The 22,242-nt window shown below is 43.5% G+C and overlaps 4 protein-coding genes across 4 annotated transcripts; 3 read left to right on the forward strand and 1 right to left on the reverse strand.

Moving 5' to 3' along the window:
- Positions 1-1,419: 1,419 nt before the first annotated feature.
- Positions 1,420-4,780, forward strand: LOC117740051 (proteinase-activated receptor 2-like). The gene is made up of 2 exons (XM_034546182.1): positions 1,420-1,615; positions 2,323-4,780. Exons 1-2 carry the CDS (start codon positions 1,543-1,545, stop codon positions 3,378-3,380), a joined length of 1,131 nt encoding a protein of 376 aa, XP_034402073.1. The 5' UTR covers positions 1,420-1,542; the 3' UTR covers positions 3,381-4,780.
- Positions 4,781-5,005: 225 nt separating this feature from the next.
- On the forward strand, positions 5,006-7,210 carry f2rl1.2 (coagulation factor II (thrombin) receptor-like 1, tandem duplicate 2). The gene is given in 4 exon segments (XM_034546980.1): positions 5,006-5,230; positions 6,090-6,779; positions 6,782-6,944; positions 6,946-7,210. Coding segments are annotated over 4 exon segments (1,152 nt in total). The 5' UTR covers positions 5,006-5,163; the 3' UTR covers positions 7,178-7,210.
- Positions 7,211-9,922: 2,712 nt separating this feature from the next.
- ch25hl2 (cholesterol 25-hydroxylase like 2) lies at positions 9,923-10,962 on the reverse strand. Its single transcript, XM_034547382.1, has one exon. It carries the CDS (start codon positions 10,907-10,909, stop codon positions 10,067-10,069), a length of 843 nt encoding a protein of 280 aa, XP_034403273.1. The 5' UTR covers positions 10,910-10,962; the 3' UTR covers positions 9,923-10,066.
- A 4,914-nt stretch (positions 10,963-15,876) lies between these two features.
- s100z (S100 calcium binding protein Z) lies at positions 15,877-18,091 on the forward strand. Its single transcript, XM_034546963.1, has 2 exons — positions 15,877-16,017; positions 17,936-18,091. Exons 1-2 carry the CDS (start codon positions 15,877-15,879, stop codon positions 18,089-18,091), a joined length of 297 nt encoding a protein of 98 aa, XP_034402854.1.
- Positions 18,092-22,242: the final 4,151 nt, after the last annotated feature.

A 22,242-nucleotide genomic window follows, 5' to 3' on the forward strand; every position in this document is an offset into this window, starting at 1 on the left:
TCTTGATTTTAATTGTTCAGGATGTCTAAAAGTGAAGAGAAATAGTGAACAACTCTCGTGTTCCTGCAGGTCCGTCTTCAAATGTCTCGTTCTCTGTTCAAAACCAGAATATGTTAAATTGACAGTAAAACAAAAGGAATATAAATCTATTTTTCTAACTTGTGTATTTGGGGGAAATAATGATGTGTAAATATTTTTTTTTACTTATTATTTTTTTTTTAGGTTTTAATTAAGTAAAAAGTGGCTTTAATCATCATTTTTACACATTTTAATCCTTTTTTTTAAAATTATGGAATAATATGCAACAAAGGGTGAGTTGAAAACAGAAACATTGAAGGAAAAACAGTCAAAAAGAAAACAAATAAATTATGTATTACAGGTCGAGGAGCATTTATAAAATGATTTAAGTCCCTTTGGATAAAAGCTACATGTAATATAATCCAGTAACTAAACTGCTGCACCTCCATAGCAGAACATCACCTACACACCTGTGTGCACATGTTCACATGCATCAGCTTCTGTTCTGCTTTCTCCAGGTCACAAGTGGTGGAAAACAGAAGTGGGTCAAACTATGACCTTAATTATATCTTTAGGAGATGACCTTTTCATCAGTTTGATGCTCGTGTTTCATGAAATCTAGACTCACACGTTGAAGTATTCAGATGTTTTAGGTAAGTCAAAAACAATACTGTAAAATACTATGTAGCAAGTACAAGTGTTCACATAAAAATGTACTTTATTTACTGAGAGTAGGAATACGATGAAATAAGACCTGTATTAAAAAATATAAAATGAATTTATACTAGAATAACGATGCAAGAGTGGTAATCTGACACTAAACAACGTAGCAATAAAAGTAAATAAAATATATATTTTTAATTAAAACAAAGATTAAATAGAATAAAACAAATTATATATAGTGTATAAGAAGTAATAGTAGTGCCTAATAGAAACTAAATGGTAGAACATTTCAGAAGAATGTATAATATTTTCCTACTGGATAAAAATGATATGTGTTATGCTACTGATAAAGGTGGAGCTCATTTAATCACTTTATAAATGCTCCTTAACCTGTAACAATACATCATTTATTTGTTTTCTTTTTATTAGTAACTTACATCTGCAAAGTAACTACAGGTGCCAAATAAAAACATACTATATTAGAAAGTATGACGTGGAAATACTCAAGTAAAGTACACGCAGCTCATTGTATTTAAAATACACTCCACTGTGTACAATACAAGATTGGAATACATCTTTAAAAACATTTTAAATTCAACGCCTGAAGTTTGTTTACCTGCGTGACACCGGTGTCATCTGACACCCCTGTTACAGATGTCACCGGTGGAACTCACCTGGCGGAAGCGGCGCCGGAACAGGCGCACCTCGGTTGGCCGCGCGCCGAGGTCACGTGTCCACGTGTCCACGTGACCCAAGGTGTCAAACCTCCGAGACGTTGAAGACGACGGGGCGCGGCGGGTTAAAAAGGACAGCGCGGCCACGCCCGCGCGCACACTGCTGCTCTTCAACCCGAGAACGATCATGGCCGCGAGGGCGCGAGCGCTTCACCTGTTCCTCCTTCTGTGTTTCCTGCACACCTGCGCGTCAGAGAAAGGTAAGCGAGCTGTTTACACCTGTGAGGTGTGGGTTCGAATACGTCGAGGGCGCAAAGTGTGAGTAGTCCGAAGCGGTATTCTGGGATGTGGGTCGCTGTGACGCTAGAATGCATCATTACGCCACACCGGAGGAGTGTCACTCATTTAAGTACACGTTTGAGGTACTTGTACCATGAGTATTTCCATTTTATGCAAAGTCATACTTCTCCTCCACTAAATATCAGAGGTACATATTGTACTCTTTATGTATCAGAGGTAAATATTGTACTCTACTATATCAGAGGTAAATATTGTACTTTTTACGTATCAGAGGTAAATATTGTACTCTACTATATCAGAGGTAAATATTGTACTTTTTACAACACAGGTACATATTGTACTCTTTATGTATCAGAGGTAAATATTGTACTCTACTATATCAGAGGTAAATATTGTACTCTTTATGTATCAGAGGTAAATATTGTACTTTCTACAACACCGGTAAATATTGTACTCTTTATATATCAGAGGTAAATATTGTACTCTACTATATCAGAGGTAAATATTGTACTTTTTACAACACCGGTACATATTGTACTCTTTATGTATCAGAGGTAAATATTGTACTCTACTATATCAGAGGTAAATATTGTACTCTACTATATCAGAGGTAAATATTGTACTTGTCGCACTTCTCATTTCCCATGTTTTCGCATCCCATTCTCAGAAGATCGAGGCTTCACCGGCACGGAGACCTCCGACGGGGTTTGGGTCGGCTCCGTGGCCAAGCAGGTCCTGAGCAGCCGCCTCACCACCGTCTTCCTCCCCATCGTCTACATCGTCGTATTCGCGGTGGGCCTCCCCACCAACGCCCTCGCCATCTGGGTGTTCCTCTTCCGGACCAAGAAGAAGCACCCGTCGGCCATCTACATGGCCAACCTGGCGATGGCCGACCTGCTCTTCGTCATCTGGGTCCCCTTGAAGATCTCCTACCACTTCAACGGCAACGACTGGATCTACGGCGAGGGGCTGTGCAAAGTGCTGGTGGCGTTCTTCTACGGCAACATGTACTGCTCCATCGCCTTCATCGCCTGCATCAGCGTGCAGCGCTACTGGGCCGTGGTCCACCCGCTCTCGCGCTCCCCGAGGGCCAACACCGTGGCCGCGTCCGTCTCCGTCGCCGTGTGGGCGGCGGTCTGGCTCGTCACCGTCCCCCTCTTCCTGTACGACCAGGAGGTCCGCGTGACCAACCTCAACATCCGCACCTGCCACGACGTCACCAGGTTCAGCCAGAAGAAGATGGCGGCGGGCTACTTCCTCACCATGGGAACCGTGGGGTTCGTCGCGCCCACCGTGGTGTGCGTCATATCCTACGTGCTCATGCTCAAGGCTCTCCGCAACAGCATGGCGGACCCCGCCATCGCCAAGAAGCGACAAAAGGCCGTGGTCTTGATCGTCACGGTGCTGGTGATGTTTCTGGTGTGCTTCACCCCGAGCAACGTCATGCTGCTGGTGCACTACACGCTCCTCCTTGGCGAGGCGGACGACAACCTGTACGGCTTCTACGTGTCCACGCTGTGCCTGGCGAGCCTCAACAGCTGCCTGGACCCGTTCGTCTACTACTTCATCTCGGAGGAGTTCAGGGACCACGTGAAGAACACGTTCCTCTGCAGGAGCGAGAGGACGGTGGAGAGGATGAGGGTCTCCTTCAGCGCCCTCAAGTACTCCAAGAAGACCAACACGTACGCGTCCGACTCGGGGAACACGCAGAGCACCGAGTGCTAACGCCTCATCTTTTAAAGAAATTTTTTTTTTTTAAAACTCCTCGAAGCTTTAAGTTGTATACGTTACTGTTGTAAATGCATTTTTATTTTTTTTAATTTCTTTTGATAATGCAACTGATGCTCGTTGCAGTCGTCTGCAGTTTTAGTAGATTTATTTAGGTATTCTTTATTTTTTTTTATCCATTTGAACTTTAAGTCCAAGCTGTCCATTTTTATTGGGAACTATTCTTTTGTTGACGTGCCAGAAGGTTTTTATTAGCATGTCGTGTGACACGTGACACAAGCGTGACACGTGTTGACCTCTTGTATGTGAGTGTGTGTTTTTTTTTTATTTTTATTTTCTTAACTTAATCATTTGAGAGTTTGTAAATGTAAATGTACAACCTGCAGATCTTTAAAAGTCTCAGAAAGCGTTTTGTTTGCATTTTTAAACTGCAGGGAAGTTCTGAAAAATATGCAATGATTAATAATTCTAGGCCATATATAATTACCTGCTGGTTTTTATCATACTTTGGCTCCGGTATTCTGAAACGGCCATTAAATTGCGGCCATTAACTTGCATTAAAGGGTCTTAAAAGTCTTTAATTACATTTTGGGGTTATTGACCTTTTCTCTCAGGTTGGAAAGGTCAAGCTGTGTCTTTTCAAAACAATCCTCAACTTATATTTAATTTCTCATATGCTAGTTTTTTGTGTTTTATTCTAAGCCATTAGTTCTAGATGATGCTGACTTGCGAAGCACCTCTTGGGTTTATGGCATTTATTTGGTGAATTGAATCACAATCGCTGTATCTATTTGGGATTTATTGAAATTGACAAAGAAAGCTGTATTTTTCATATATCTACTGTTGTAGTTTTTTTTTTTTTTTTTTTTTGTATGACTAATTTGAAGCTCAACAAAACGATTCAAGAGAGTTGTAAAAAAAACAAGTTTCCCTGAAGTGATTTTAATGACCGGGGAAAATGGCTTTCCCTACTGAACTCTCTCCTTGTTTGGACTCTTGCAGCTTGTTTTCCTGCCTCAAGTATAAGCAACTGTACATAAACACGTCCCTCTAATACATATTTACTGCTGACGTGTTGTCTTTCTAAGATTTATCTGATCCGCTTTATACTGAATGAGGGCGGAAGAGAGTTCTCATGAAAACCTTTATTTTTAAAGCCGTTCTAGCAGTCGTAATAAATGAGAAATAAGATGTTAGAATATATATATATATGTCTAATTAGTAAGTACAGAAAAATATAATGATGGATAAGTAAATGAAATGAAGCATGTTACTTTGATAATAAAATCGTCATAATAAAGATAAATAGGATAACCGGTGAACGGCAGTATAATCTTATTATTAATAAATGAGTATTATATAAAAAACGTCAACACTTCCATTGATGAGAGGTTACCTCACTGATTGTATGTGTAATGCAGTGTTTATATTAAATAAAGCAACACTTTAAGATTGTAAGATTCAACAGACACAATTACATAACGTATATGTGAGGTATTTAAAAAGAAAATACATTTTAAAATAAGTATTATTCATATTAAAATGTTGTATATGTAGTTATTATTATTTTGAGCTCATCTTTCTTCTTCGTGAGTTCCACAGAAACCTTCCAGGTGACACGGTAAACCAGGTGGGCGGGTCCGAGGTGACGCGCAGGCAGGGCGCGCGCACAGGTACGTGGTCTCGGGGTGTGCCCTTCACGGTTGTCGGACACGTTTAAGAAGTCGCTGGAGGGAAACTATTACAGTAGTAAAGCAGGGAGCGCGTGAGGAACAAAGACATGGATTTAACTCGGTTATCGGCGCTGCTTTTCATTTTCTGCTGCTTTTCTGCCTCAAACGCCAAAGGTAAGACCGGAAGTGCCTCTGCTTGCTGTGGGAGAGCGAGAGGAGAGAGTATTTTAATAATGTCATACTCTAAATGTTTAAGTATATTAAACCAAATGTTTTAACACATTGTTGCTTTAATGAGAGACGGAATTTATGTTTTTGACATTGGGCGGTGGTCCGTTCACAGGCAGACAGGAGTGTCGGGAAATTATCTATCTATCTATCTATCTATCTATCTATCTATCTATCTATCTATCTATCAAATCTATCTCAGGAGTTACTAATCTTTTTCCCCTTTAGCTGTATTATTAATATATATAATTTGTGTTATTCTAGTTAATCTTTGATTTTACTTTAGCTGTTTTAATTAAATTGTTTACTTTATTTACTTTTATTATTTATTCCTAGTGTCAGATAACCTCTTGAGATATATATATATATATATATATATATATATATATATATATATATATATATATATATGCATGTGCAAGAGATCTGACACTAGTGCAAAAAAGGACAATATGAATTAAAGTAAACAATTTAATTAAAACAGCTAAAGTAAAATTACAACAACAAAGATTATATATCTAATTATTTTTAGTCTACATTGCCCTACTTGATTTTCAGTAATATTTTTTATTGGTTACGGTACTTTTTTTTTTTTTTTTAGCTCAAAAGGAAAATAAATGAAAAATGCCAGATTTTCAAATGTTTACTTCCGGTCTAAACGCAAAGACACTCAAGATAGTAGTAGATGTTATAATGACGAAAAGCAACAACAACAAAAACCTCACTTTTGAGAAACTGGATATTTTTGTCTGGTTAATAGTCATTTCAGTCCCAATGTGTGTTAAATTCTGTCATCTTGTTGTAGGTAGAGGGCGGGGCTTCATCGGGCATATAGACCCTACAAACACCCACGAGGTCATTGTGGACAAGGCGACATCCGACTCACTGAAGAGCAGCCTCACCACCGTCTTCCTCCCCGTCGTCTACATCGTCGTGTTCGCGGTGGGGCTCCCCGCCAACGGCATGGCCATCTGGGTGTTCCTCTTCCGGACCAAGAAGAAGCACCCGTCGTCCATCTACATGGCCAACCTGGCGCTGGCCGACCTGCTCTTCGTCATCTGGGTCCCCTTGAAGATCTCCTACCACCTCAACGGCAACGACTGGACGTACGGCGAGCCGCTGTGCAAAGTGCTGGTGGGCTTCTTCTACGGCAACATGTACTGCTCCATCCTCTTCATCGCCTGCCTCAGCGTGCAGCGCTACTGGGTGGTGGCTCACCCGCTGTCGCAGCAGCGGAAGAACAACAAGGTGGCCGTCGGCGTCTGCGTGGCCATCTGGGCGTTCGTGTGGCTCACCAGCACGCCGCTGTACCTGTACGACCACACCGCCAAGCTCCGAGACCCCAACGTCACCACCTGCCACGACGTCTCCGTCATAGAGGACGCCGCCAACCCGTTCCAGTCCGTGCAGCTCCCGTACTACTACTTCATCTTCATGGGTCTGGTGGTGTTCCTCATCCCCTGCGTGGTGATCACCGTGGCCTACGTTCTGCTGCTGGGGCCCTGGGGAACAGCATGGTGGACAGCGCGGCTGCGAAGAACCGCCGGAAAGCCGTGGTGTTGATCGGCATCGTGCTGGTGACGTTCCTCGTGTGCTTCGTCCCCAGCAACGTCATGCTGGTGGTGCACTACTCGCTGCTGAAGGACGGCGTGGTGGACAACGTACGGCTTCTACGTGTCCACGCTGTGCCTGTCCAGCCTCAACAGCTGCCTGGACCCGTTCATCTACTACTTCGTGTCCGAGGACTTCAGGAACCACGTGAAGAACACGCTGCTGTGCCGGAGCAGCCGCACCGTGGAGAGGATGAGGGTCTCCTTCAGCTCCATGAAATACTCCAGGAGGAGCAAGTCGTTTGTGTCGGACGGCGGGACCACGCAGAGCAGCTCCTGTTGAGGAGACGAGGAGATCCGCGAACACTGTGATGTGGGGGGGGGGGGGGGGGGGGGGGGGGGGGGGGGGGGGGGGGGGGGGGGGGGATTTTGCACTCTGGCGTAGAGGAGCCGCGGCGGCGTCTCACGGACCCCGTGGCACTGAGACCCGGTAGAGGGGTCCGTAACGACGGACACGAGGCCCGTCGGTCATAACCAGGTAACCTCAGATGAACTCTTTAACTGTGAAGATGAGAGAGAGCCGAGCACATTTTAAAACTTTATTATGTACTGTTGTTTATTCTTGACGCATGAATACATATTTAACTTTTTTAAACGCATGAATACATATTTAACTTATTTTTTTTAAATATATATTATATATATATATATATATATATATATATATATGTGTATGTGGAGAGAAGGCCTGTTAAAGACTGACGTTTATGTGTGATTTGACTGCACTGAAGACTATTTTAAAGCAAATGAACATCTGTAATTGGTCAAATCAACATTAATGAAATATTCACTCCTGTTTTTAAGCTTGCCTATTCGGCAGACATGTTTTTAATGGTCTAATCTTTTAAATGTTAAATAAGAAGAAGCAGTTTGTCACTGTTACATAGTTTATTAAATAAATATACTAAAACCACAGGCTGCAGTTTCTGTGAAACTCCTTTTTTTTTTTTTTATATATATATATATTGCGTAACCTTATTTTGCCACACTTCTGGTGACTCATTGCCGTGAGTGATTCTCGTCGCCTTGTGGAAATGTCAAGAATTTGTGGAATGTGTTGAGTTTTCTTACATTTTATTTTTTTTTAAACAATATTTTATTGTTCGATCAGATATTAACACGCGTACTTTATCTGAAGTAAAAAGCCAGAAAACAAAGAGAGTCAGAGAGCAACGGGTTTCAGCGAGAACAGGCTTGTCGAGAGGATGACGCCGTAGTTTCACCTCTCGATGAAACACAGAAAACCCACCGGACCTGAAGCTCACACGGAACATCTTATTCCAACGTCACATCTCCTTAATTCAACAAGACAATATACTGTCGACAAAAGGGCTATTGTGAAACCAAAGTCCTTTTATCTCGAGATAAGAAGAGTGTTTCAAGCAGTAGCCACACACCACACACACCACACACCACACACACACACATTCCCCCAGGTACTATCTCATGACTGGCTGAGACAGAGAGGTAAATGATTGCTGTCGTGTGAGTCCTCTTGCCTTTTGTCTGCGAGAGGAAAACCTTCTTTTCACATGTTTGGGAATGGAGCCGCTCCCAGGCCGTGTAAACAAAGCAACTTGCAGCTGTAAAGTGATCGTAAAAAAAACACCAACGAGAAGAATTTATAGATTTAAAGATTACTTTAGATAATGTGACACTTTTTTATAAACCCGAGAAGGGGAAAAGAGTCATTTCAAAGCTGTCAAAATGACTTTCAGACCACAGAAACGTCGAATTGAGTTGTTTCTTTAACCTTTGGGCCCCTCATTTACGCAGCAGGGTGTGACACACTAGCAGAATGTACCATGAATTATTATTACGCAGGGTTGAAAAGCAGATTATTTAAAGCAGGTGAATGTGAAGCTAAGAACACACCCACAGTTTTGTTTCGGGTACAAACGTGTTTTTTGTTTTCATCGTAGTAATCTGAAGCTGCACTCAATGCAACTCTACTGCACACCGATTCAATGCTATATTATAGTCTTTATGCTAAGCTACATACACGCTAACCTGCTGCTGGTTTATTTAGTGTGTCATTTTCTTTAAAATAGGGCTGTCACCATATCAGATTTTACCTTCACGGGTGCCATGGCCCCGAAATAATGCACGGGGGGCCATGTTGTAATGATATCTAGAGAAAATTTGAAAGAAATAATAATAATATAATGCTATCAGTCAAGTTCATCCTTAACTTTGTTGGATTCTGTGTAGGGGGATGAAGTCTATCCATAACCGTAGAAAACCTCTACCAATACGATGTTATTGTCGACTGAAACCGAATAACCGGATACTGAGATTTACATGATAACTATATTCCATCTAAAATAATACAGCTGCTCCTGCAGGTGCACACTCGTGCGTGCTGCAGCGTGTAAAGGTGCTCCGAGGTTCTCGTGAATTGAAAATACTAGTTCACATTCTTAAGAAATTAGACAGGAGTGAGTTCTATGACGTCACCAGATGTCTGTTTATTTAGAGTATATGTAAGACAGACAGACGGATCTGCTATAGGCGTCTGTGTTTATAAAATAAACACGACCTGTTGCAACCGTCAACTCCCTTGTTCACCAGAAACCAGCCAAACCAGTTCTGGCTGCTGGTGCTACTGGAAACAAAGAGAAAAGAGTCACAGCAGCAGATCACCGCCGCGGACGCCACAATACTACCACCCTCTGCACTTCCTGTGTGATGTCAGTAGGTATTCTATATCTTGTGTCCTGCCAGAGATTAAATCTGTCAAAAATAGATTTTGGAGAAGTGGCTTGCTCGATGTGTTCTCCTCGAAGAAGGGAGAAAAGTGCGACCTCTGCTGGCCGGTTGGTTGAAGTGCAAAAACACACTTATACAAAGATGAAGTAGTCAGTATTTCATTAGAAATGTATTTTATTTACACATTATCTCTGATGTTTTATTTATCTTTAGACTCTCGTAGTAATCTCTATCGTAATAGTGAGACATGCTGAAGAAAGACACAAAAAAGATGATGTTCTCAGTTGTATCACAAAAGGTATTGTCTTGTTTTGGGGGGAGGGGGTGTTATTGAGAACTCGGAGCATCTCACAGAGAGTATGATTAGTATCACACTGAGTTACTCAGCAACTAAGTGTTAGAGAGAGAGAATGCAAGACGGGAAAAGAGAGGGAGTGGTCTGGTGTTGGGAGTCGAGGAGAGATTAACTCTTTAGTCCTTTCCCCGTCTGGTCTCGGTGTGGGTGCCCCCCCAGCCAGTCCCAGTGGGAGAAGAACGGGGCGAAGTTGGTGCCGGGCTGCTGGTGGTGAGCGTCGTGCTTTGGTGCCCCGCCCCACAGGCCGAAGGGCACCAGGTTGTGCACGGCCCACGGGAAGTCGTAGCCGCAGTGGTCCTCGGTGGAGATGTAGATGTTGAAGACCATGAAGCCCCACGCTGTGAGGCAGTGGCACCGCAGCAGGACGGGGTCCACCGTGGCCCAAAACCCCACGCTGAATAACTCCCAGCCAGACAGGCACTGGGTGACGAGGCCGAAGGGCTGGTTGTACTGGTGGTGCACGGCGTGGAACGTGCGGTACAACCACGGCACCCGGTGGTGCAGCAGGTGCCACAGGTAATACTGGAAGTCGAAGACCACCGTGCAGCCCAGGACGCCCAGGAAGAAGCTCCACAGAGTGGGCGCCTCGCAGGGCAGCGGGGTGGGCGGCCTCCACAGCCACTGGGCCACCGCGACGGGAAGGACGTAAAGCAGATGGTTGTAGACGGTGACACCCAGCGTGGTCCAGATGTTGGGCCGGGCGACGGCTCCGTCGGGATGGAGCCGGTAGCGGTTGATGGAGGGCCAGGTGGGCGCCAGCAGGTCGAGCGCGGTGTAAAGGCCGACCAGGAAGAAGTAGGTGCCGACGGAGAGGACCACGGGGAACAGGGGGCTCCTCAGGAGGTCGTGGTGGTTCTGGTGCAGGTGGTCCCAGGCGGGCTGCAGGACCGAGCCACCAGTCACGTTGTCCTCACCCGACATGCAGGATGCCTGTAACCCGCCTGTGCCCATCACTAATGAGGCTTTCTGTTCCAGTGGATGAGGAGGGTCTAAATGGCAGATTGTCCGGCGATGGACCGGCGGACTGTCTTTGCCTCTTATGTATGTTCAAGCCCCCCCCCACAGAAGGAGCTCTGTAAAGGCCTTTTTATTTCTTCATGGATACGAGGACCGCAGCCAGGACTCGGGAGCGGGGGCCACAGCGGCTCTCGTCTCTGACCCAAATCATGGGGAGCGAGCTTCCGCTTCCTTTTGATTTTGACTTGGTGAGAAATGGAAACGACAACAACGACGACAACAACAAAGAGCTGCGTGTCAACATCAACAGAATGACTCACATCATCAACACACGCACACACACGCACACACGCACACACACACACACACACACACACACACACACACACACACACACACACACACACAGCATGGGCCCAAAAGAGTAATTAATCATAGAAAAGCTGCCATGAGACATGAATTCAAAAGCACTTTCTTTCTTATGCCGGATTAAACTCGGCTCGTTGCTCTCAGTTTGAGTTTGTTTACAGGGGAAAAAAATAAAGAAGATTTCATGGCGGAGAAACCGAACTAGGATCACATTTAAAATTCTTCTCCTCACCTTCAAAGCCTTGATTGGTGATGCACCATCATATCTTAAGGAACTTGTAGTACCATAGACCACCACTAGAGAGCTGCGCTCACTAAATGCGGGTTATAGTTAGGGCTGAATCAGGTTTGCCCTGGTCCAGCCCCTAGATATGCTGCTATATGATGCTTTACGTTATTCTGTTGCCATCTACGTTTGTCATGAGGAAGCAACTGATGTGAGCGTGGACATTAGTGACACACTGTATAACTGGAAGGTATTACAGGAAGTATTGTGGTGTAAAAAGTGTGGGGAAGCACAACATGTAGAGCATTAATAAACAGTTCTCCCTGAACAGAGCAGACCATCAGCACACTCTGATACCACTGATCAGCCAGCAGGGGGCAGTAAAAATCCAGTCTTCACCAAAGACACTGGAAGAGAAATCATTTTTATCCAGTTGGCGTAAACCCAATCTAGCCCCAGGTAAATATGCACACTAATATAAATCACCATGAAACCATGCTGATTACTTACATTAAGGCATTCTTGTTTGTATTACAGGTCTTCTCAAATTGTATGTATGAAAAAGCAAACAAGGCATTAATCTATAGATTTGTGTTGTATTTTACCGGCACGACAATCTGAAAATTGGACAATGTATGGTTAAAAATGTATATTTCATTTAGTTGAAGTATTAGAGTCAAAGGTTTTATGATTTTTAGTAATAAAATGTTGTATACATCAGGTGATGAATGATATATTTACAAACCCCTCTGTAAAAACCTTGATGGGACAGAACAAAATATAGGATTGAAAAGTGCCACCGAAGTTGAGATTTCTGGCCTCAAAGTTTGAGGACGCATTTCGAGGAAAGACGTCCTAAAGATATGTGTTGTTAAATAAAAGCAACAATGGATGGGCAATGTTCTCCTGCTGTGTTTGACACGAGGCAGCTCAACACCGAGTGCCCTGATGATCTGTGTATCTGTACGGTTAAGTGACCCATTCTTTAACATATAGGAAGAGACACATCGCAAAAGGCCCGTGAGGCTCCAGAGGTCGATGATTCACTGGCAGCAGGTGAGACTCTGATGACGACGGCTTCAGGCTCATCACGTCAAGTCGAAGGAGAGACTGTGAAAACAACTCGGAGTCCGACGCGCTGTCTCGTGAGGTCCCGAAGTGCATCGACCCCTTTGGAGAAACCGGAGTTCGGGGCTGTCTGCACGTTGTCACCCGGGATCAGAGGAGGCCGCTTTAAGGGCCGCGGTGCGACCAGCCGTTTGGATTGGACGAGGACGCGCTCGAAACCGCCTTTTTGGGGTTTCCGTGTCGCCACTTGCCACAGACGGGTGGTGGTGTTGGCGAACATAAAAGAGGAGTGGAAGCGGTGCACATCACTTACGTGCACCGCTTGGTGTCCGAGGAGACGATGACAAGGCGTGAGACTCATCCCTTCACTCCAGAGGGAGCGCACGGGTCCATTGGGCTCTGCGACATCCATGTGAGCAACATCCCCAAATGTTGGATGAGAGCTGCATGAAGACATCTTCAGTTCAGAAGGTATAACCAAGTTTGTCAACCTCAGTCAGTGAAGTCCAGAGAGTGAGAAATCCTCCGGCGGCTGTTTCCACCGATCCTGACAGGGCGAGAGCCGTCGCTATGGCGACGAAAAGCCACACTTTACTTTATCTTCCTCACGTTTAGCATTTAAACCCTTAATGAATGGTTTATAACACACCGTGATGTAGTTGTGAGCAGATATAAGGACACTTTACATCTGTATGATGTGTATTTGTATTGGATTTTATTTCACCCGCACTGTAAACATCACTGTAATACAATCTTTATTGTCAGAAAACAACAACAACATACTCCTCTGTGAGCGGCTCATCTGATGGTGATCGGTGTAGTCGTCATTGGCTCAATATAAGGAAATGTAAATGTAGAACAAAAATTCTAAAACTAAAATAAGTGTCAAGTGTGGTGCAATTGGAATAAATTGTTAGTTAGGGGAAAACACTTCACAGACGGTAACTGCACTGCAGTTCTGTTGGCATTGTAATAAAAATCAATCTATTCGAGCTGTTCTTGGTAAAAATCCTGAGCACCAGGATAAAAAACTCCAACATGGATGAATGGTAAATGAACAGCGCTTGTTTTTAAGCCGTCATAGATACCGTCACGGTAGCACATCCATCCACCGGAGGCACAACTACGGGAGCAATTTGGAGTCGAGTGTCTTGCCCAAGGACACATCGACATTGGCTACCAGAGCCGGGGAGTCGCCCATGGGAGAAGGGATGGGGAGGTGGAGGTGAGGGAGGAAGAGGCGCTACTGTCGTGCAACCTCAGCTGAAGAATCGGTGTCCTCCAACTCTTTTTACTCTCCCCTCGCCTGCATCTTTCTTTTCATTTTTTCCAACTCGGAGACTCTGTCCTGCATCCTTCTCCCAAAGATGCCGAGAGTCTTCTCCTTGAGTCGGAGACAGACGTCCTCCAGGATCCTGCTTTGATCTTTAACCTGAACCTGGTTCTCCAGCTCCAACTGTTCAGTCTTGGCGAACAGGAAGCTCTCGTCTTGAAGAGCGTCACACTTGTCCTGCCAGTCCTTTTTACTCTGGCAGGACGCCTTGACTAAAATCAAACTGAACTGTCGTTTAACATCTGATAAGACTTATAATAATATAAAAATAATTCTTATAATGTCACGATGTGTTTTCCACCTGGTAAAATGATACATGTGTGTTGCACCAGAAGCTGTGAGGGCAACACTCATTGCACTGAAATCAAACCCTGTGCTGATATATATATAAAATAACCATTTCAGCTTGTGTCGAGTGCTCCGTGGGTCACCTTCCTGCACAACACTTACTATTCACAGCCGTGAGGGGGGTGGGGGAGGGGGGGGGGGGGCTGTTTCATCACCTTTAATAAATGGAAACTTCTTGGCTCTGTGGCGGCGGCTGCGAGTGGAAGAAGAAAGCTGCAGGAACAACTGACAGCTGTAACGTCCCTCGGGCGGCGTCTTTGGGGGCCGAGTGTTATTCTCCACTGTCAGTTATGACACGGTGACAGAGGAGGGACACTGTCACTCGTGTGTGTGTGTGTGTGTGTGTGTGTGTGTGTGTGTGTGTGTGTGTCCCCTCCCATGACGATGAGAACAAATCGATTTCCAGTCACCAGGTGAGACCGTGAGACCGGTGACCCGCCGGCCAGCAAAGCAAGTCAACACACGTTTTGATTTATTTATACTGATGTGAAGTGAAACCAGAGGCTGCGTGGGAGAGAAAACGGGATCACGACTCAGACACTCAATCAAAGTCGATGTGGCCCGGCTGGGGGGCCCTGTCTCCTGGAAGTTATATATATATATATAATATATATATTCATTTTCAAAGAGACACACGTGATGTTGCAAAATGTCGAGCGACAACGATGGAGAGGCAAACGGGAGAACCAGAACCGGGACTGAGAGGGGCCCGCTGCAGTAAAATGAGAGGTTACCACTTAGGCACTACCACGTCAGTCCACAGGGGGCGCCAGAATCAACGCTAAGTGAAAGTGCCTCGTTGTGACTTTAATAAGTGATGATTTTAATCATGTTAAATTAAAATCTCACTCTTTCCCAAACCAAACACTCTCTGGTATCAAAGTCCTAGATCCTGTACTCGACTTTAGGGATTTAGGAAAAACATTCGTAGCACACAACTTGCTTATACACAATAATGCGTTAGTGTGACGTACGACCTTCCTATGTGTGTGCTGCAAATGTTTTCATGTATTTTAAACGCTTTTAAGACTTTATAGATTACATTTCTTTCAATAATCAAACCAAAAAAAATAAACTAAACTGTATATGAGGTCAAATGCTTCCTCCCCTCCATTAGTGTGGAGCATGAGGCCAGGTATTACACATTGCATCTTTGAATAATTAGATTTTTTTTTTTTAGCAGCACTGTAAGTATTGCTGGAGTCCCTTTAGGGGCGTGTGAAGGCCCTCCAGGGTGACACCGGTACATGTTTTGTTTTCCACTGAACACCTTGATTAACTCCTGGAAAGAAAGACAGTTACCATGGGCGTCTCACCTGTGGAATTAATTACGGGGCCCCAGATAGAGCGAGGCTCGCTATAGCTTCCCCACCTCACTTCCTCCTCACAAACAAGCTGTTGCCGCGACGTCTCTCTTGTCACACGGGGACTCTAACCAGGTAAGAACACCTCTCTCTCTCTCTCTCTCTCTCTCTCTCTCTCCCGTCTCTCACTCCGATGCAAAAATAATGTCGCTTTTTCGTCGCGTCGAATGTGTAAAATGTAACGCAACGTTGTCATCGTCAGGAAGCCTGCAACAAAAAAAAGAAGAAGCGTTCGCCCATCCTTCCAGCAAGAATGCCGAGCCAGCTCGAAGGCGCAATGGATGCGCTGATAACGGTTTTCTACAACTACTCGGGCAACGACGGAGACAATTTAAAGCTCAACAAGGGCGAGTTGAAGGAGCTCCTCAACAGCGAGCTCACCGACTTCCTCACGGTACAGTGGACCCTCTCGTCGTGATGTGTGTTTATGTAGAAGTCAATGCATCGTGAGTTGAGTGAGAGCTGATCATAACCGTTGGAGTATTTGTTTTATAACTGGATGGAGCATTTTGACTTTTTTGTTCTCATGAAATGTATTGCTCCACAAGAAATGCCACCTAAAATATGAATAATAATAATAATAATAATAATAACAAAACAATAGCAATGATAAGCTTTCTTCATCCCTTTCGTAACATAAAAAGCGAAAACGATATATAAATAATAAAATCCCCCATAACAATAGATATAAAATAGGATAGTGCAAGAAAAGAAGTAGTTTTTTAAACAATTTAAATAAATAAACAGAAAGAAATCAAATAAATACTGTGATAAATTAATTAGAAGTAAGTTTTGAGTTTTTAAAGTGTAGCTGACAGTTAGATAATAATCATAATTTATCCATAAAGCTCTTCATTATGTTGCTACGCCCCAGATTTGGGAACATGGTGGTCCTTGACCTGGACGTCTCGCTCCTTTCCTCAATGGGTATATTATGACCAATAGATATTGTGGTAATCCACTTATTATTATCCTCGGATGACGCTCTAAAGTCCCCCCGGAACTCGATTGAAGGAACCACGTTTCCAGATGCTGTGAAAGAGGAGCATGCTGACCTTGTCTGAGGAGATGTGTTTTCCTCCTTGATTGCCATCACTGCTGGTGGCTCTGCCGTCACAGCGCTGTGTGAAACAAAGGCTGAGGGGAGACGGGGGCGGGGGGGGGGGGGGGGGGGGGGGGGGGGGGTCATTTCAGATAAGCCCCGGCCCTTGAGCAGGCAGCCGACGAATGATTGAGACCGTTAGGCCTCAGAGTCAAACCTCTGATGCCTTTACGTATATATATATATATATATATATATATATATATATATATATATATATATATAGAGAGAGAGAGAGAGAGAGAGAGAGAGAGAGAGAGAGAGAGAGAGAGAGAGAGAGAGATATCTTTCTTCTTGTCCTCCCTCTTGAGAATGGGAAGCCTCAGGTGTTCACGCATCCTCGTCCTCCTCCTCATATCCTCATCATCATCATCAGTGGCCCATATCGCCTCCAAATATAGACGCTCCAATGATGTCATCACATCCCCTCAAGCGGCAGTCACCTCTGAGAATAGAGGCAGCCCAGCGACGCATTCGCCCTCAGTTTCCTCCACTGACACTTGCAAGGCTTGATAGATTACTGTGTGTATATTTATATATATATATATATATATATATATATTGCTTTTGAGTTTATTTTCTTTATTTAATCACTTTTATTTCATTTTTTTAATAGTTTCTCTTGAACTATTTGAGAAACTTTATTTTTAAACATAATTTCACATGAACACTGAACTGATTCTCCTACTTTTCAAGCTAAGTACACCATATAAATATATATATAAAGAAACTGTAAGCCAGTGATGCATGGCAATGTTGTTCTTTAAACAAATTAATTTCTGCTCATATATTTCAGTTTATTTAGCTCTTCATTTTTGCTCATATGTGATATGTTATTTGGAACATATATACTTTATACGCTGGAAAGGTGTAAGCATGGAAGTGTGTAAAAGGAAAGCCGTGTCTGGCCTTTTTTTCTCCGATCCTGGAGGAAAATGAGCACCAAAAAAAAAAGCAATAAAAGCCGCGCGTGTCACCATCTTGCAGCTCACGGCTCATTTAGCAGCGACATCGCTCGGCTCTCCACCCCCGACACGGGACATCAGTGTCGGGTGGAGAGCCTTCAGTACGTCGGTGTAACCCTCCATCGTGACCTCTTCTTAAGAGCTCCGACGGTGTCAACGCCGTTGGCCAACAAGTCCAAGATGTGCAAGAGAATCATGAATCGATTTTCTTTTATTTCCCCCGCCCCCGTTTTGTTTTTTTTCAGTCTCAGAAGGATCCGATGCTGGTGGAGAAGATCATGAACGACCTGGACTCGAACAAAGACAACGAGGTGGATTTCAATGAGTTTGTTGTGTTGGTGGCCGCCCTGACCGTCGCCTGCAACGACTTCTTCCAAGAGCAGAAGAAGAAAACCAAGTAGATGGGAAACCGGGCCGTGGACCAATCGTTTAAAAAAAAAAAGAAAAGAAATGCCACAAGTCTATATAAAGTTTATAACACAACAAAACATGCCCACGGTGTTGTCGTCTTTTTTTATTGTTGTTAGGTGCATTGCAGTAAATACTCGTTGTACTAGTTGTGTCTATGCAGTAGGTCATACGGGATCAGGTCTTTACTGGTGATTCATTGAGTGGCTTTAACCTTTAAAAACACGCCGTTGGTGTATTCTCCAGAAGTCTTTGGAGACGTCGTCTCAGCCGGACGGTGCATTTAGGAAACATGTGTGTGTCCCTCGTCCGCCTCGCTCGTCAGTCGGTGTTCCCCAGACGAGCGTCAATTTTTTATTTTTCCATCACGTTGGAGCAAAGAGTCACGGAAAAAAAAAAAGATCACGGCGATAAGAGACCTTCTGTACAACGTCTGTAACATTTAATGCTCTGAGATATGCATTGTGTGAACATGTTTCTTCTTGTTTTTAGATGTCTTTTGTCTAATCTAATGTCTAATTATTGTGTCTAATCTAATCTAATGTCTAATTATTGTGTATAATCTAATCTAATGTCTAATTATTGTGTCTAATCTAATCTAATGTCTAATTCTGACCCGCCGATATGGTTTTGAACGACATGGTTGACTATGAGTCTTTTAATTTGGTAACTTCTATGGCAAAATGTATCATAAATGGAGCTGGAGTGAATAAATCTGGAAACTGGAACTTTTTCTTGATTATTTATTGGTGGTTTCAACACAGTATGTTTTAATCGCATGTGGTGCATGGAAGACGTATTAAAAATCCTTATAACTTAAAGGTGCTACATTTGAAATTCAGAGCAAATCGATTGCCTCTTTACGGCTCTCAACATGGCGTCGGCTAGAAGCTCATTTTTACACTCACTGTACTTCTCATGTAAAATCTTAATCTAGGAACGATAGCCGTCCAATTAATGTTGCAGAGGAAAAAGAAATGTGGTGGAGAGGCACAAAGCAGAATTAAATAAATAGAAGATAAATATAGTATATAGTCAAATAAAGTATTTACGAGTGTTCTGTAATTCAGCCTCCATTCACCGGACATCGTCACCTTGCTCTTGTTGAACGACCCAGTGCGACGGACCAACCCCGGGCCCCAGCAGCCAATCACGCGGCCGCGTCTTCGCCTTTTCGAGCAGAAGCGATGACATCGTCACCTTGGGGAGGACGCACGTGTCGACTCAGGCGGGGGCTTTTCCTCTGAGGGTTTTTTTTCTCTCCACGTACCCTTCCTCCGAAAAAAAATACCAGAGCAGACGGTTTGATTTGCGATGACATTTCCAGTGAAACTAAAATACAGCGCGGCCCTTTTTTTGCAATGGCGTCTGTGATTGGCTGTAATGGAGCGTGATAATCACCCTAACCTCCATGCTGCGATTACGTCTTTTGTTCGCCTCCTGAAAAGGTTGCAATCAATCGGTGCGATTTGATTATTTTTTGTGAGTGTCTCCTCATTTCCTGTGACCACACGTCACGTTGAGGAGTCTTTTCCCACCGATCGTAAAGCATTACGAGCACGTGACGTCTCGAATCGTGCGGGGGGGGGGGGGGGGGGGGGGGGGGGGAGCCGGAATCACTGCCAATTAAGAGACGCTCGATTAGGGCATGCGACCATGTTTACCAGCTTGACGTGAGAGACGCTGTCAATGACAGACGGCTTCTTCGTGGCTCTATCGGAAAATGAAATGCAATAACTGCTCTGTAAAATGTAAAGTCAGGGGGGGGGAAGGGAGAAAACTAATTGGAATAAAGAAAAGATGACAAGTCAGAGAAAAGGAGGATGGGATATCGAGAGGGACGATGGAAAGAAAGGCGTGTGAGGAAAAGATTCAAGATTATTGTGGCCTAAAAAACAAATCAATTAGACAGACGTGTCCAATAAGTAAAGGAGTGATGGAGGAGGAAAAAGAAGGACGGAAATCGTTCCTATATTAATCAAATGTAGCAGGTATATATGTGTGTGTGTGTGTGTGTGTGTGTGAACAGTTTCTCCTCATTTCATTGTCCTGGACGTCTTTACACATTCGCCTCGAGCCCTCGTTTCCCACATGCTGTCCCTTTGACAGTTTCGTCACTCTGTGCGTCACCAACTCCCCATTGGGACTGACCTGTGTGTGTGTGTGTGTGTGTGTGTGTGTGTGTGTGTGTGTGTGTGTGTGTGAGAGAGAATTGAATGTGATATGGTCCTTGTGGATTTAGGCGTTTTGCAGAACAAGGGTTACACAGCTATACGGGCGTTAACGAGAGACATTGAAGTTGTCGAACAACAACAATAACTAATTAATTAAATTATAAAGACGGACGAGATTAACCATGTAGCGTATAAATAAACATGAACACCATGCGAAGGAAGTCCAATCAGAGGCACACAGAAGACAAAAAAAAGGGTGAAAATACGGAGGAGAGCTCGCAGCGCTCGATTGTAATTATAGATCGATTTTAATCTGGAATAAACACGGATGACGAGAGCAGATTTGCGCCACATAAAAAAAGAAAGATTTTTAGCTTTAAATGAGATCGAAACAGTTTTTCACAGATTTGGGGATATGTTGCTTCCATAACATGTCATTGTTTCAGAAAACCTCCAAAATTCACATTCAAGATAAGATAAGATATTCCTTTATGGTGTTTACTTCAATACTTCTGTCTATGATAACATGGAAGAGTTTCAGGCTTCAGGTCTTCCTCACGGTGTCAGGTGGCAAGAAGATGAAAAAGAACAAGAAGAACAACAACAAGAAGAAGAAGAAAAACAACAACAAGAACAACAACAACAAGAAAAAGAAAAAGAACAACAACAACAAGAAAAAGAACAAGAATAACAAGAACAGGAAGAACAAGAAGAACAACAACAACAGGAAGAACAGGAAAAAGAACAAGAAGAAAAACAACAACAACAACAAGAAGAACAACAACAACAAGAAAAAGAACAGGAAGAACAACAACAACAAGAAGAAGAAAAAGAAGAACAAAACAACAGGAAGAACAGGAACAAGAACAACAAGAAGAAAAACAAAAGAACAACAAGAATAATAACAACAACAACAAGAAAAACAACAACAACAACAAGATGAACAACAACAAGAAAAACAACAACAATAACAAGAAGAAGAACAAGAAGAACAAGAACAAGAAGAACATCAAGAACAACAAGAAGAAGAACAAGAAGAACAACAAGAACAAGAACAACAAGAATAACAATAACAACAACAACAACAACAACAATAGAACAAGAAGAATTCTCCCTACGTGTGTGAACACCTGCAGTGCTGCTGATTGGCGCTGCAGGTGGAAGATGATCCTGTTATGAACGTGAGGAGACACATTTTCCACGGCTGCTTGCTTCATCCTGGAGACGTTGTGGTCGCGTCCCTCCGGGGGATGAAGACGACGCTCCTGTTGGCTAACGGATACAGACTGATCTGTCTCCTACACTGGAACAAAAAACATTACTTCTAATGTCTCCTGTGATACCAGATGTGATGCCTGTGTGCCGCCGCTGAGAAATCAGAAGATTAATTTTGTTCATAAATTAGTTAGTAAATGTAAATGTAGGTGTTATGTGTCATGTAAATACATCTGGAGACCGTCTGCACAACAACTTAAGCCATCCATTCATGACATTTCACTAAAAGGCACGACTAAAAATGTAATGTGAGCAAGTAAATACAAAAAAAAAAATTCAAATGATTTCCTTTCAAAGCCTAAAAAAAACAAAAAACAAACCGACCTCTTGAGAATAACTTTTCTATGTATAAAGAAGGGTTGTGTCACGTGAGGTGTGTTTTAGGGCACAGCCACATATCGAGTGTACCCGCATGAAGACAAGTCATTTCCTCTAATATTCAAGTAGACATTAGTGAAAGACCACAAGAGGTGCTTATCTCCACAGAATCGCCACACACACACACACACACACACACACACACACACACACACACACACACACACACAGGTGTCTGTCAATGATAAAACACCTGCAGGCCTTTAATCACCGCTCGCCCCGCTGGTCATTTACATAGAGACGGCCTCGCCAGAGCCTCTGCAGCGACGGCGAGAGCGTCATCGAACATCGTGACATCACATCATCATCATCATCAC

This window comes from Cyclopterus lumpus, chromosome 12, assembly GCF_009769545.1.
Source record: "Cyclopterus lumpus isolate fCycLum1 chromosome 12, fCycLum1.pri, whole genome shotgun sequence".
Classification (NCBI taxonomy): Eukaryota; Metazoa; Chordata; class Actinopteri; order Perciformes; family Cyclopteridae; genus Cyclopterus; species Cyclopterus lumpus.